This window comes from Uloborus diversus, chromosome 10 (assembly GCF_026930045.1).
Source record: "Uloborus diversus isolate 005 chromosome 10, Udiv.v.3.1, whole genome shotgun sequence".
In the NCBI taxonomy this organism is placed as follows: Eukaryota; Metazoa; Arthropoda; class Arachnida; order Araneae; family Uloboridae; genus Uloborus; species Uloborus diversus.
The window spans coordinates 19050616-19067986 of record NC_072740.1 but is presented as its reverse complement, the minus strand read 5'-3'; the positions used below and the strand labels follow the sequence as shown (position 1 = coordinate 19067986).

Here is a 17371-nt window from a genome sequence, read left to right as displayed (position 1 = left end):
TCACTCCCTATAAAAGCAGATTTTGCATAGGTAAAACATTTTTGAAAAAAATAGGTTATGTAAAGAAATAAGTTCAAAATTAATGACGTTTTCAATTCCTAGAAAACTGGCAAAAGTTAGGTAGAATTGTAGAATATTCAGCCGGTAGTGACAGCATTTGTATAGGCTGAAATCCTATGCACATGCACACGCTTTTCTTACAAAGTATTGCTTTCACAATATTTAAAAAAATACATTACAAAAATTCTACAACGTATGTAATTGATATGTATAAAGTTTTAGAATTTTACAGAATTATGTCTTTCACAGAAATTCGCTATTACTTTTTGATATTACGAGTTTTTTTATTCATTGCTCACATTTCTCCGACAGAAACAAGACAAATACTACGCTTGAACTTTAAAAAATATGCATTTTATTTATAAAATTCTATACTCAAAATGCAATACTGCTTCAGAAATAATCTTAACCATGATTACTTACATTTTCACGCTTATACTAAAAACAATATTCGCATCTTTAACTGGAAATACATGTGATTTACGACCTTGCGTAAACTCAGATAATTAAACATTGCAACTGAAAGAGAAAATAGGATGTAAACTAACCATATAAACCAATTTATACAAAAAAACTTCTCTATCTTTCCTAGAAATCACAGAAAAATAGTTTAAACTGTTTTTATTAGGCATTTATAACAAACGTTACACACTGCATTTGTAAATATACACATATAAAAAATAAAAAATAAAGTCAAGCTGAATAAAACAATATTAATTACAAAGTTTGCCTGACATAACACAATACATATACTACGATATTCATGCTTAAAACTAGTGATTTGTTGATAACAACATAAAAGGTTCTTCTGCGGGTAAAGCTTCACCACGGAGAGATGGCGATAACCTTGAAACAGAAGCATCATTTGTATCATGTGTAATGGTAAGAATTAGCCAGAAAGCGCAGAGTAGTAAGAGGCACGTTCTCGCTGATCGTATCTATTACAAATAATACAAATGATGTTCCCTCTTCAAGGTATCCGCCATCTCTCCGTGGTCAAGTTTTAGTTTTGGCATACAAAACTTGTTGCGTTTGATGTTGACATTTAGCGTAAAAGCTGTTGCATTACCTCTTCAAGTCTTTCAATTTCTGTGAAAGCTTTCCAAAATGACTCATACATTGAGAAGATAAATTAAAAATGTTGAAATGGAGAGACGATGAGGATGTTCAATTCCGACAAAGGAATGAAACTTGATTAGAATCTAAAAAGTACTTTCATTCGAAGACTAACTATAAAGTATAAGCTATGAGAACTAAAAGCCATAATATACTTTGATATCTTAGTTTTTAAATTACAGAAAATATTGTTCTAAATGCTTTCATACAAAACCACATGCGTTGGATGTTGCCATTATACGAAATATACTATACTGGCATTACTCTTCAAGAACATTAATTTCAGCTAATGCGTTAGCAAAACAACTCATTTGGGGGATCATAAAAAGGAAAAATCCTAAAATGGAAAGGCCATAAAGATATTTATTTCCGTTAATGGGACGAAAAAGCCTATAAGATAATTTTTTTTTTTTAAATCTGAAATCCTCAAAGCAACAATGCTGTCTAACCTGTTATATGTAAAAAACTACTTCCTTTAATCTCACGTAGATAAATAACTGTCATTTATACATTCTCGTGGCTTACTGTCTCTTTCTTATAGATTCTAAATTAAAAAAAATTCCCATACAGATCTCAGAAATCCATAGTTTTTGTTAAACTTCACCATTTAATTTTTCTTTGATGTACATCGCAGCCAAATGTAAAACTCTTTTTTGCCACATTTTCAAGATATCTGCAGACGCTGTAACTTGGTCATCTTTTAAACGATCCAAGAAAGTCACGCAAATAACTGCACCTGGAAAAGAAAAATAAAACTGACTCTGAATACTGTTTAGTATGCTTGAGATTCAAATGTTTATTTCTTATCGTGAACAATATTGTTTACAAAAATCAGTATTATGTCACAAAACAGACTCTGTGGGACGCTAACTTAAGGAAAAACTTGAATAGCTAGTAAATTCACAAAAAAAAAAAAAAAGGAACGATATTTTTTAACGAAGTATTACTCCAAAGCAAAAGAAACAGTTTTTAATCAACTAGTTTGCATTTCGGCGAACTTTAAGACCTCATATTTTTACAACGAACATACGAGGGCACATAATTTTTGTACCATGAGCATATTTTACGATGCTCTTCCAAATGCTACCAATTTGTTTTGTTTTTTTTTTCGAATTTCCTTGATCGTGTGGGTTTCCCTGGTGAGATATACGGTAAACAAATTCTATCTATCTGCTTTTTTTTTTTTTCAGCATGTCAGATAACTGAATGAGTGATTTCAAATAAATGTTATTAAAATAAATGTACCGTATTCTACTATGATTTTGCGCCATCAATCCAAATGACAGACAGTTTGAAAACTTGCAACTTGATGAGAAATTTTTTAACTGTTAATAATTGTTTTCTCAGATTCTACTAACATTTTATACTTTTTGCCGACTGTTTCCAATTTATGAAATTATTCATTAGAGAAGATAACTGCTTGTTTCCACTCCCCCCCCTACCTTTTACTCCTGCATTCTGGCACATGGCAGCAAATGTCAGAGATTCCATTTCGATGTTGACCACACCTTCATCTCTTAATCTTTTCAAGTAGGACAACTTATCGTCTTGACTATAGTCACAGAAGGCGCCATCCAATCTTCCTTGCCCTGAAAAATAATATTCAGTTTAATAAGCACTACTCTTTAGCTATTTATAGTAAATATTGATTGAAAGTCTAAGATGTACGAGTATCTTCGGCTTATACGGTCATTTGGGGAAAAGGAAACAGAATTTCAATGTTTCCAAATTTAGATTTCCTCCCCCCCCCCCACCCCACTTTTTTTTGTAGGAATTGAAACATTCTTTTTTTTTTTATTGTGTCGAAGAATGCACTCTCTGATAGTAGCTCTGTATGAAAATTTGGCTTTTTTACTGTTTGTTAGTGAATGAATCTCATGTCTGGTTTCCTTTCACCCCAGGGTGTATTCTTTTTACCCCAGAGACTACTGGGTAAAGGAAAACCCCCCCATTTATTTACCCATGAAGTTGATGTAGGTAGGTAATCTCACTGTACCTAATCACTTTAGGCACTCAAAAAGTTCTACAATATCAATACTCAATTTGTGAGTCGCATGCGACACGCTGAATGTAATCTGAAATCCCTTAAAGAGAAATACAAACAAATAAGCTATACAATGAATTTGTGTAAAATAAACACAAATGTGTAATTCAAATTTCAAATCAAAGTTTAATCTACCAAAAATGGGAAGACTGACGTAAAGGGTAAAAGGAAAAACTTCAACTGCACACCAAAAATAGATGGAAAGTTGAAATTCACAAACAAATGTGTTTAGTAACCTTCCACATGACAAATAAAACGAGTTTAAAACAGCTATTTTGCATTTGCAGACCTGCTGGAGAGCAAAATGTGACATTGCTAAACTTAAAAAAACAATTTTTTTAGTGTCATCCATAAACAGAGATGACGTCTACACAATTGTTTGGAATCACGGGGAACTCTCAAAATATCTTCTATATGTTACCCAGTCTTAGCACACCAACAGTTTAGTTTCAAAAATTACTATAAGTGAAGTAATCGAGTTTGATTCCATTTACTTTATATTTCCTCTCACTCCAACTAACCATACTTCTTTTTGTAGACCTTAAAAAGTACAGGAGGCTGAAACTTTTGAAAAAAAGACAGCCAATATTAAAATTACGAATGATACGATGACTTTTAAAAAGACTGTTTCTTCAAATAACTTTTTTTTTTCAAGTTCAAGATTGAATTTACTTTGAAAGTATGCCCACATGGATTCCCATGCGCAAGAAATTTGAATTTTTTTTACGATGTTGAGACACACAGCCAATACGTAGGTTCAGTTGGGGTAAAGAAAAACAGAATTTCAATGTTTTTAACTTTAGATAATTATCTCTTTTTGGATGAATTAATACAAAAAAGTGCATTGTGTACAAAAGACTACTCTCTAAGAGTGACTGAGTATGAAAAATTTGGCTTTATAACTGTTTGTTAGCGAATGAAATCACGTTTCCTTTTATCCCCGAGACAGAGGCTGATGTAGGTAGATAATCGCAGCATACAGAATCATTTTTTGAGAAGCTCAAGAAGTTCACTACCAACTTCACTCAATCTGTGGCCGTAGGTCGCATGCGACCCATTGAATCCTCCAAATGTAATGTGAAATAATTTAATAAGGAAAATCATATAAAAATTTTAACTATGCGCGCTGAATTTAATGTAAAATGCACACAAGGATGCAATTCGCTTAAAAATTTAATTTTCGGAAAAGTAGAAGGAACGAAAAAACTAAGTTGTTTCCCTTAACTCCAGAGTACGGTATTTATGTGGATGGAGGTGATGGGAATAATAAAAACACCTCAATCGCACATCAAAAATAGCTGGGAAGGTGGAACTCAAAAAATATATTTTTACTGACCTTCCAAATGAGAAGTAAAACTAGTTAAAACCAGTTACTTCGCATTTGTAGAACTGCTAGAAAGGAAATGGTATGAGCATTAAACTTTAAGAAACAACTTTTTTCATAATACCATCTAAAAACTATAATGAAGCCTTCACAATTGTTTGAAGACAAGTGGAACTCACAGTGTCTTCTATTCGTGTTATCTAGGCTTCACTCACCAACAGTTGAGCTTCAAAAATTACTACAAATGAGCGCGACCCGATCAAGATAAGATGGTCCCCAAGTTCTGGCGTGAAATTTGATGTCCGTCTCACAAGAAAATTTGCACACTTTCAAAGTAGTACTTTTCAAAAAAGGGAAAAAAGAAAGAAATTTACCATATTTCGGTGTCTCTAAAATTGTGGTGCCCCAGGTCCAAGGACCTGCAGGATTATGTGCTAATCACGCCCTGCAAGTGAGGTAATAAACTTTGTTTAAAAGTTTCCTTGTACTCTAACTCACCCTATACATTTCTTTATTATTTGAAAAATGTATTCATACTACCGTTTGTGTTTAGCAAATAATTCGAATTTCCACTGCTTGACGTTGGATTTCTAAAATGTGTTGTGTAATTCGGAAGTACTCGTCATGCAAAATTAATTCATGATTTCATGTTTATTCTAAAATAGAAAAAGCATTCTTTTAGTGTTTTTGCAATAAAAAGCAAGAATTTCTTATAAGGGACTGTCTATAAATGATGTCACACCTTTTTTCAGCATATTTACCCCCCCTCTTGTCACATAGTGTCACACTTCAATTTACCCCTTATCACATGTCACGCCATATTACATGAACATTAGGGTGGGTCGAAAAACACTTTTTTATTCTAATCAATTTCTAATAGCGCGGCAGACTTGCGCATCAGCATCCTGACAATAATTTAAAAAATGATTAAAAAAAAAAAAAAAAAACTTTGAAATCGCGCAAGAGCCCTGAAGTTGAGAGAGAGAATTGAAACTGAAATTTTTATTTGGTTTTCTTTTTTCTTAGCTTCTGTGAATCATCTACCTAATGAATATGCAAAAGCTGGAGAAATTCAGTCATAAGGGAACGAGATATTAGATTTTGAACCTAAGGATAGCCTTACGCACGTACTTCAAATCATAGAAATTGACTAGGGAGCAGTGAGAAAATTCAAATGTCGAAAAAGTTTGAGAACCCCTGGTATATATGGAAAGAAAGGAATTGCAGAGTTTCAAAGCATCATCGATTCAGTACGAAAAAACACCTTATTGATACAAAATGTTAAAAATAGAAAACTTATTTTTTAGTTCAGGGTTTCCTACGCTATCACGCGGTGTAGAAATCTTAATAAAAAAAGAAAGCAAAATAAAAAATGATAAGAAACGCCACTTATCACTATTCTTGTTTTCGATGTTCAAATTTCTCTTCGCTAGCAGCAATCGTCTTTCGTTTAAAAGATAATCTTTTCTCCTTTCGTTCAAGTTTCATGACCTAACATTTTTTTGTAAATATTATTCAATTTTCTATTTGTCTGAGTTTTTATTTCTGTTTCGAATGCTTTTTTGAAATTTGCATACCAAACAAACGATTAAAAAAAAGACAATCTAATCCAATTTATTATATTTGAATATTTTAACTAATTATAAAAAAAATGGAACACTCTAAGTGAAATGAACATAAATTAATATTCACCTTCATAAAAATCATCAGCACACATCGTTCTTCCTACTACAACTGAACATTCTTTTAAATGCTTTTTAGCAACTTGTAGTAGTTCCTTACTAAGTTCTTTATCTAGAGTACTTGGCCGTTGAACTTTTTGACCAAGAACTAGCTAAAATATGTAGAGAATTCTCATTAACAAATAAGATAATGTGATCAAATAATATATAGAAAGTTTAGAAGAACTAATGCAAGGGTGCCCACCTAGGAGGGGCGGGGGGTCATGGTGCAGACTGCGCCATTGAAATTTATAGGGGGAGGGGGGTGTTTTGAGGGGGTAATTTTCACTCTTTTGGTGGAGGTTCGTGCTTTTTTTTGGGGGGGGGGGGGAGGGGGCCTTCGCAATATTAAGGGGGAGCGCGCCCTTGCTCTTAGGGGGGTGCATAGGTAACTCAAGTCATCAGTCATAGTACATGAAACAAGTAACATGGTACATGAAACAGTAAATAAGCTAAACTTAATTATTGCTGTTATATGAACCTTCAAGTAAATTTATGACAGTTTAACAATGTTTAAAAAATTTCCTACTAAATTAAAAATTCTTTATTTTGCAAGTTATTTCTAAGGCAGATGCTGAAGCATTTGTGAACACAACATCTGGGAGCACATGTGAACAGTTCCCATATCCTGTCCGTAATATTAATGTAGAGTTTTAAAAGTGTTAAATAAAATGTGGAAATATTTCACCAATATTTTTCTACAACCAGTTTGCAAAATTATCGTTTATTATTATTAAATATTTATTTACTTTTGTTATTTTAAATTTTTTAAAAAAGTTTTTGTCATTTAATAGTTGATCTACAATTTAGTGCTATGTAATACTAACAGAAAATAAAAACCCAAAATATTTTTCTTTAATTTTTAGCTGAAGTTTAAAATAATTTTTAAATACCTTATCACACTCTGTATAAAGCTTAAAAGCAACATAAGATTAGAATAATCTTTTCATAATCCAATAGGGGAGGGTGGCCCAAAGCGGGTAGGTCGCCCAAAGCGAGTAGGCCTTCGAATGCCCCCCCCCCCCAATGGTGGATATAAGATTTAATCATGTATTTATTTAAAATTTCTTGACTCGTTTGCTGACTTAGATTTTTTAATTCAATAGGATAAATATAACTTTAAAAAGTTATTTTTTAGCATTGCAATTAATTAGTCAATTAATTAACTCAGTTATTTCTTTATATTTTATAAACAAATGTACTGACTTAAAATTCGATAAGTTTTATATTTTGTTATATAATGGCAGATAGCTAGTCAACTATTTTAAGCATTGATAACTTCATATTTGATTGGCAAATGTAACAAACCACAATTAGTTAAGCTTACCCGCTTTGGGTTCAATGGTAGGGCAAAGCGGGTTTTTCACATGTTTGTTAAGTTTGATAATAAATCAAATATTGGGTTTGAAATAAACAAAAATCATTTTTTATTTTGAAGTTCAAGAACCCTGCTTTAATAAAACCGAAATTGTTCCGACTAAAATACAAAAACTACAATTTTCGAGCGTTCTTCGAAAACCTATCCGCTTTGGGCCACCCTCCCCTATAGCATGAATTATGTCGTCTTAAAAGTTTTTTTCTTCTTTATTCAGTTATCAGAACCAACTTTAAAATTTGAGAGTGAGCAGAGCTGTATATTTGGGGAAAATATTTTCCTAATGGCACAGTTAATGTACAATTAAACTGATACAGTATAGGTTAAAAGACTTTCAATGTAATTATTTTATACGTATCGCATAGGTTTTACATTAAAGAGTTTTTCGTTGAAATAAGACGCTTGTGCAAAAATTCGACTTCATATGTGCCGCAAGCTTCAGGGGCATATGTGAATAATAGAAAACATCTTTAAAAAATACCATTAAGATCTTTTTTTTTCAAAAAATCTAAAAAAATTCCATGACGCAGGAAAAAAAAAAGGAACCAATGGTGCCCTGATTAGAGGGCACTGTGACCTCCAAAAAATGCCCTTATTCGGCCGTTTTTCCCCGACGATTCGAAAAACTTGGAGACAGTACTGAAATTTGCAATAAATACAGTTCATTACTTTTATCAGTATTTATAAGCATATTATGTATGCCACTAACATTTTAACATTCGACAGAATTCTAAGTTTATGTGGCAAATTGAGAATTTCTTCCCGCCCAAAGTTTTAGTGCTCCTTCCTGGAACGCAAGGCTTATAGGTACGACGCAAATATAAAACAAACGAATAGGAAACTGGGCAAAAATATTACTTTAAGGAGAGTCGTCGGTAAGTGATACGTTTAGAAAAGGGCGTGACTGAGTAACGTGTGTGAGTCACACATATAATAAATATTTGTTCAGCAAATCACATGAAGGAATTTGAATTTATCGAACATGAGAGGTTTTCACTGCGCAAAATGCATTTATAATCCTTGATACGCTGAGAGAAAGCATGTTTCCTTAACTTACAATGAATTACGCACTATGACATTCAGCAGCGGCTGTCACTGAAATTTTAGGGCCCCTCACAAATGACTTTTACTTTACCCCTCTGTCTACCCTTACGTCCTTGTATGTATTTCACCTTCATTTAAAAAATCTCGGACCCCCTTCAAGCTCGGGCCTGGGCCAACAGGTGTCCCCTCCCCTCCTTGCACGTAGCTGGCATTCAGTATCGAAACACGTAGGGGAATGGCACGCACTAAAGCGAAAGTATAATCAAGTAGTCAAATGAACAAACATATTATTATTTTTAAAACGAAATATAACAACAAAGAAACAATCAAATAATTTGTATAAAAGATTCAGGGAATTTTTTTTTAAATCTTTTAACTGCACCATACATTGAGCGGCAGTGTTTAACATGGTAGGGTAATCGCGCTCAAAGTTTGGATACAACGTTTAAGTATTACAATTACAAAAGACATAGAGATATGAGAAGCAAAGGGATATAAGTGGCAAAATTAAAAATTTGGAGATAACCAGTACAAATAGTAGGGGAACCTCTCCTCTGTCACGGGACAAGAGATAGTACTAGTAGTCCTGGTAGGTGCTGCTGTACAGTATGATTTAGGGGAAAAAAAATCAATGAATGTCTAACTAGAACGTTATCTTTAAACGCTTTTTACTCAAAACTTGAAAATGTCCACTTACATCCCTTTGCTTCTCACTACCTCATATGTCGTTGTTTGGGCTGTTTATATCCCTATATACAGCGTGTCCCCGTTTAATCCGCAAGAACTGTATTTTCGCAACCGTTATTCCTAGACGAGTTTTTCCAATTGCAAAAATGGTCAAAATAAGATGTAGAGTTAGGATCGTGAAAGTGGGGAGCGTATCTGCAAGTTAGACTTTGGAGAACTTAATGACAAAACTGTTAACTCATCACGTGATTAACCAAAATACTTTCCTTCGGATACTGTCAAGATCTTTAACTATGAGTGTACAATGATGTTAGCTATGTGGCGGTACCAGTCGCGAGTTTTTTTTTAATTCTATTTACGTATTTGGAGATATTTGGGGGAGCGGTATTGCCTGCTGAGCGTCATTACCCTATTCTTCCTTGTACCATATTGCAATGAAGTCCTGAGGAGGAGTTCATATGATCAAAATATGTTTCTCAGTAAGAAAGTTCTTAAAATAAGCCCTTATTTAAAAAAAGAAATAACAGCTGTTTATAAATTCCTTCATAGAAGGAACTGAATAAAAGCCTTGGAGATAAAAAGCAGTTATAATGATAGTAAATATAAACAGAAGAAATGTAAAACAATAAAATAAGAAGTCTTTCTAGTTTAAAAAAAATCAATGTCATCCTGCGTATCTTAAGCCTTCATTTCCTGTCAAAACTCTTAAGGTTCTCAATGTCAACAAACATTTCAAGAGGAGAAGTTCGCGTTTGCGCAGCGAGTTATCCTTATCAGAAAAGCTCACATCACATATAAAGCCGCAACTAAGTCAGTATTTACTCACAAGTTCCTGGTAGGGCCGAAGCATCCCATCAACACTGTCACTGCTAATGACGACGCTTCCAGGAGGTATACCTAAAATCAAAATCTGAGTAACATTGAGAAACATTAAAAAAAAAAAAAGAATAATAATAATAAACAGCAAATACCACTCATATTTTCAACTCCAACTTTTACTAATTAGTATAAGAACCAAGTACAGTAGAGCCCCGTTGTACCACCGGGTATGAGGATGCCATATTTTGCACTCGCTTTATATTTAAAAAAAAAATAAATGAATTTTGACATCTTGAATTCAAATTATGTTTTTTGCAATCACGAGTGTGAGTGTATGTAGGCGTGAGTGTTTGTGTCTATGTGCGGCATGAGTGTGTGGGTATGTGTCTGTATGTGTGTGTGTGTGTAGGATATAGACGCAACCTGGAGACGGTTTTCGCTAGAGGAGCAACATCGGAAGTGGCCAGTCGACAATGGTGCAGCAGAGGAAGGCGGAGGGAAAATAAAAATCAAAAGATGCCAAAAACAGTCAAATGAGAACAATAAGCAATGTGATTGCTCGAAAAAACTATAGTGAAACTTTATTTTCAATTTTCGCAACATAGTACCGTACTAAAGACCTTGAATTCATTAACTGTTCCGTCCTACCTGACTGAAATCACATAGTATACGCATGTAGAATATTTTAAGAAACTTCCTTTAATTAAAAATATGAAAGCACATAGTAACAATAGTTAAACTCTAAACCTTTTCCTATGAATTAGTGATAAGTTTTGTGTATAATGCAATATTTTGCCACCTTTGATTCACTGTAACTCTAATACTAGTTAGCTAGTGTACTTTCTAAGAACATCATAGAGAATATAGGAGAAGATACAGGAGAAGAATTGTAGAATATAGGAGAATATAGGAGAAGATATTGTATGCATAAAAAAAGTCAGACTAAAGTTTGACCACAGAGAGATGGCGGATGACTATGCTGCGAAAACATCATTTGTAGCATTTGTAAAGGTAGAATCAGCCAGAAAGCACAGAGTAGTTAAGATGTGTGTTGTCTCTGAATGTATCCATTACAAAACTATAACAAACGACCTATTACAAATAATCAAAATGATGTTTCCACTTCAAGGTCATCCGCTATCTCTCCGTGGTCAAGGTTTTTTTTTTTTTGTAGAGACTTTTTAAATGAAAATAAACAAGACTGTTATTTCTTAAAGTATTAAAGGTATCCGTGGAAAAGTAAGTGCTCTAAATAAGGCCCACGTAAGTTTTAGGGCCTAAAATCTGACTCATTTATATGCCAATTGACTCCCAAGTTTTGTACGATCTCTAAATGACTCATATGAAATAAGAAAAAAAAAATCAGTCCATGGGAAATTCTTTAAATTATGTTTGTCATCAGTTTAACAAAGAACTGCATAATAGGAACAGATGTCCCTAATAAGGCCAACCCCAAAAAACGCCAGAAAGGACAATCAAACTAAAAAAGGAAAAGATTTTAATTTTCAATATAAAATGCATTAACTAGGGATGTGTCGCTCATGAACGAACGGGTCAAAAAGAACGAATCCTTAAAATAAACGGATCAGTTAGTTCGCTAAAAATCGAACGACCGTTCTTTTGAACAGTGAGCAGTTTGGAACATTGCATTGATGCACTTATAATAAAATCGCATTTATTTATTTTATTTTTTTAAAATAACATTCATCTTCAAAATTTTAACTCAATTAATCTCAAACTTCCTTTTTCTCAGTGTAGTACAATATATTCATTTGAACATTTTCATTTTCTGATTTACTCATCATTTTTTTTATTCATTACAGTTCATTTGCAATTTTCCAATGAACCCATTAGTAATGTTTTGTGTAACTTGTTGGGGCTACTAACAAAATGTTTGGACATTTTACTTCCTGTCCCACGCACCTGCTAAAATCCTTCTCACGCTTTCTGTTGCCAAAATTATTTCTAAAAATACCTTTAATCATTTTTTTCTGAAAAACCTTTTGTCTTCTATAACATTCCTATCAAATACCATCTACATCGATTTGGCTTTATTTTTTACTGATTTCTACTGGTTAATTTTTTTTCTCCATTTTAAAAAGTGTTGCGTTTTTTTTTTTTCTGTTCTCATCGGTACTGTGAAATAATTTTGAAGCTCTTAATATTTTTAGGTGAGTCTTTTTTTTTAATTAAGTTATCCGGTACTCCGGTTGAGCTACCGATACATTTGTTGTTCTCTTTTCGTTATACATGGTCTATTGGTAATCTTGTCAGATTTCTTAAATGTTCATCCGGGACACCGGAATACTGTGCTGTAGCTAGAAAAATTTAATAATTTAATTTTTTGACTTGCTGAAAAGTAAACCTGCGATTTTTGGAATAGAAAACATATCTTACCATTCGGCAACTGAGAAATATCTAACAAAATGAACTATAACTGTTTTATACATCTAAACCTGAATAAAGTTTTTTTAAATTTATTTTTCATAGGCACCCATATTTTCTTACTTTTAGATCATTTTAATTGTTTTTCCTTCAAAGAATATTACTGATCTAATGAAACATTTCGAATGTACGTGAGCATCGTGCAGAGAGATCACCTGAAACTTTTTTAAATGAACGAAGTCGTTCAAATGAACGAGTAGAATGAACGGATCACAAGAATGAACGATCCTCTGATGAATGGATCATTAAAAAGAACGACATTGCCCACCTCTAATATTAACCCAATGATAATTTCAAAAAAAAAAAAAAAACTTTTTTACTTTATTCGAAAGGGGATTGTCACAGTCAAAAATTGTCACATTCAATTGTCAAATTCGGGGCACTGTTAAGGGGGTCCGGGACACAAAAATCCTCAAATTTTGAAAATTTTTTTTATAATTTGAAAAATTGCTCCGTTTTTTTCTGCTTAAGAGGACGTTTGAATCTTGTTTCCACCTTAAATAGAACGAAAGTTATAGTTATTTTTGTTGCATGCATCTAACGAATGTGTACATAACTTTAAAACTTTAAACGCGTTTTTCTCCATGATGCAATTTTTCCCGATTTCTTGCATTCAAACTCTTATAAGTCAGGAACCGATAGAGATAAAGTAATGAAACTTGGAGCATATCTGTTTCAAGCAATTTACTTTAATTTTTATTCGGCGAATTTGAAAAAAACGTTTACTGCAAAAGTTATGATTTTTTTAAAAAAAAGTATCTTCGAATTTTTCGAAATTTTTCTTCAAATATTTTTTATTTCTTATTGAATCAATATTTTTAAAATCGCCGAATAAAAATTAAAGCTTAGATATTTGTGCATACTTTTTTGAAAAAAAATTGAAAATTGACCAACAATATTTTGAGTTATAGCAATTTAAAGCAACCCCATTTTTTTGAAAAAAACTAATTAAATTTAAATAAAAAAATTTTTTTTTTCATATTTATGTTATGATTTTGCTTATTAAATAAATGATGAATCAGTTCAAAAAATTTCAAAACTCTAAAGTACATAATAAAAAAATTTTCAAAATGTGTCCCGGACCCCCTTAAGTCGTTAATATTTGTTTTTTGTTCGCTCTTGCGCACGGTTCGTGCACAGATATGCTGCTTATGGAGCACTGGATCCTATTATTTACATAGATTGGCAGAGCAATGATAAAGATGAAGAGAATAAGACACTTGTTCTAATTATATTCGACTTAATTGAAAAAAAAAGAAATATTTAAAACAAATTACAAAGTTTGCATTACATAATTCAAGCTCATCGCATTCATATATCCATTTACATGACAAAGAAAGATCCCGAAAACTCGACACTTGATAGCTCAATCGAATCCAGAAAACTCGGCCACATTCTAGCAATGCGAAAGAACACAGAGCAAAAAACCTGTTGCGCGCATTTCCGATTATCCGGTATTTTTCCATCTCTGCGGTTCACATTAGGCCGAGTTTTCGGGACTCGACTGTATTATATCCTCTTTTATAATTGTCGCATACCTAATCCTCCGCAAGTTCCTATTCTAAGAAATATTGGATCTTGAGCTCCAGCATGATGCATCAGTTTCATTATTTCATGCAGCACAACGGAAATAGACGGTGATCCTATTCCGTGCTATAACAAAAAAGAAAAAAAATCATCGCACCTTGAGTTGTTCTTTGAATAAAACTAATCTCACGTATATGAATAAATACTTACACTGACGCACAACACTGGTCCTGCTTTGAACAAGGCATACCTTGACGATTTCGATACATTGCCCAGTTCTTTGTCCGACGAACAATTTTGTCTCAAGATTTCATTAACATATTGAGCAAATTCCATCATTCTTTCTGGCGTTCCACCAACGCACACAAACTGGAAAGGGAGTATTATTTAAAGAAATAACTATGGATTATAATTACTCTTGAATATATATTATATCATTTGGTTAAATCTTATTTAGGGTAACTGCACCAGTAACAGACATGCTTAAGACATCGCTCTCAGGTTAACTCATTTTTCTGAGCCTTTTAATGTGTTTAGACTTTTAAAACTATTTTTCTCTCATGCAACTACATCTCATCTAACGTTTGGCTGCTTCTGAATTCGTTAATGCAGTTTTTATTTGCTCAATTTCGAAAAAAGTCCGATCCCAGTAACAGACACCGAAAAATCTGATGATACCCAGTAAAATTTAAAACTAGGAAAGGATTAGTAATTTACATACTTCCCTTTTTCTCTTGAAAATGTGCAAAAGTTATTTATTTTTAGATTTACAACCTTATTAAATTCAAATGAACATGAAACACCGGCAGAGATCGTGGTAGCTGTTCATAACCTTCCACCACTGCCTTGTAAATACCAACTGGCTCATAAAATTCACTCTGATAACACTAGAAGGTGGCACCTTATTCATGGGTCACAGCAACATCAGATTTACTCGCCTAAAATTCTTATTATTTCAATCTAAACTTACGACTGTCTGTTACTGGACTCTTGTTTGTTACTGGTGCCGTTACCCTATACCTTCTAAGAAGAGACACTAAGGGGACACTACATTTGGTCACTTCCAAAGAGATATTCTTTCCTCAGAGGCATATCAATTGATAAATGTATTTATATAGTTAATTGATTTAGTTCAGTGTACACAACCTACGGTTCGTGGGCTATATCCTACCCGCGAATCTAGTCATTGTGTCCCGTTGTATTTCTCAATGTTATAAATCGAAAAACCACGATTATTCACGTCACAAATTTGAAGCCAAATATCCAGATTTTTTTTTCTGGAAAACAGAATTAACGAAATAAGCATCAAGCAATGATAACAGCAATTCTTGATTTGTAATTCTCCAAGTTTTCCCGAGTTATTTAGTTAAATTTTGAATATTTAAAAATGTTATTTGTCTGGATCCATACAAATTTTAATATGATGTATACCCCGCGGGTGAAAAAAGGTTGGGCACCACTGATTAAGTTTAATTTAAAAACAAACATACTGATTCAACATTTAAGCTTAAATAGCGAAAATATTTTATTTATACTAAATAAAGTTAAAAGTTATTAAAATTTTGGAGCAAACATTGAGCAAAATTTAATAGCTTATAAAAATGTATTTGAATCCTGTACATTCTTGTATTCCGCAGCATGACGTTGCTACCAAAGAAAATCATATAGGTAGTTAATTCGCGGGCTAAATACAACTAAGTAGAAACAAATGGGGCACAATAAATTTCATTTTTGTTGAAAATATTTGTTCGAAAGAACACAAATAGAGCAAAATTTGAAAATAGTACTTCAATAACAGTTGAATCAAATCTTCATTCTTCAAAAATAGTGGAAAAGCATTGATTTTTTTTAGATTGCCCTAAAACAGTATTTAAAAAAATGAAAAAAAAAAAAAAAATCACAGTTGTAGTTACAAAGTTGTAGTATTAACTCCACGAACTGTAGCGTCACAAACAGTATACTTTGAATAAGATGGGGGTAAATAAGCTATAGAAACTTTTCAACTTTATACTCCACCTAACCTTATTGTATGTATTGGAACCTAAGATCTACTTGTTATCTAAAAATTAACTAGTTAAATATGTCATGATTCTTAAACAAGAAACAAACTACAATTAAGCAAATTATGCACATTAAAATGAATACGAAATCTACTTTTAAGTACTTTCTCAGTTTAAGCATTTATGTGGGCTCAGTGCTGACAGATAGTGCACGGCACCAAGTTTATGATACAAAACTTGAAAAGTACACTTAAATTGTGGCTTGTAATACAACCATTGCTCTTGCATTAATTACTGTAAAATAATATATGCAATAAATCTAGCTTGATTGTTGATACGAAAGTATTTTTTAAATCTTTGTAAAGCTTTCTGCTTAGTCAATGTTATGCAAATTCTATCAAACAAAATCTGAGAGAGAAGTTAAAAGAGGTGTTCCAATTTTAAAATGTTGCATAAGCAAACAAATTGGCTGTTTTCTCCATGATTTTTATAAATAATCCTCCATAAAATTTAACGAAGTTTTATATGAGAAAAAAAATACAGCTACGCACTTTTACATCGCCAAACATATTCTGAAGATCATCATTAAATGTTGTTAATCCAAGATGGTATAGCACATCTTCTTTCATCTCTTCTATATGAGGATTTTTTATTGAACTTCTTCGTCTGCATCTGTAAAAAGAGGGTTTGATATATTGTCAGAAAGCGATGGAATATTGTCGCTTGCAAGAGAAAAGAGTCGAAAAATTGTAACGATTCAGAATCAACTTCGTTCAACCTTAGCTCCACATTTTTTGCTCAACCCTCGATTAGTTAAGTTTTGAAGGGGATACAATGGAAGTGAAACTCAAAATTAGTTAAACCATGACTTTAAAATGTTAAATGTATCAGTTACATTACAACGAAATTGTGTCAATATTTCCCCTGCATAAGTTGCAAACACAAATTATGTAAAGGTGCGCAGACTTTTTCCATCGCTAGCTTCTTTTTATTTTTCAAATCCAATATTGCTTTTTAACGGATAAAGTAAATTCTACTGTCTGTAAAAAATGAGAAAATACTCCCACAAGTTACTCTTATCAGTTTAATGAAAGAATGTAGCTCCTGCCATTTGGTCTTATTGATGATATTCATCATGTTAACATGAACAGGTATTTGGAAAGGGGACTGATAAAGTATTTGATTTAGGACCATAGAAGACGAAACGAG

The 17371-nt window shown here is 32.7% G+C and overlaps 1 protein-coding gene across 2 annotated transcripts in view; it reads right to left on the bottom strand.

Moving 5' to 3' along the window:
* Positions 1-407: 407 nt before the first annotated feature.
* LOC129231502 (uridine phosphorylase 2-like) overlaps positions 408-17371 on the bottom strand; it is a 35432-nt gene continuing 18468 nt past the window's right edge. For both annotated transcript variants that reach the window (XM_054865830.1, XM_054865831.1), the window contains exons 2-8: positions 16714-16834; positions 14373-14531; positions 14174-14288; positions 10198-10268; positions 6237-6378; positions 2619-2765; positions 408-1912 (exon numbers count right to left, since the gene is read on the bottom strand). In XM_054865830.1, the coding sequence (XP_054721805.1) occupies positions 1770-1912; positions 2619-2765; positions 6237-6378; positions 10198-10268; positions 14174-14288; positions 14373-14531; positions 16714-16834 (898 nt within the window). In that variant the 3' untranslated portion in view covers positions 408-1769. The remainder of the gene's footprint in view (positions 1913-2618; positions 2766-6236; positions 6379-10197; positions 10269-14173; positions 14289-14372; positions 14532-16713; positions 16835-17371) is intronic.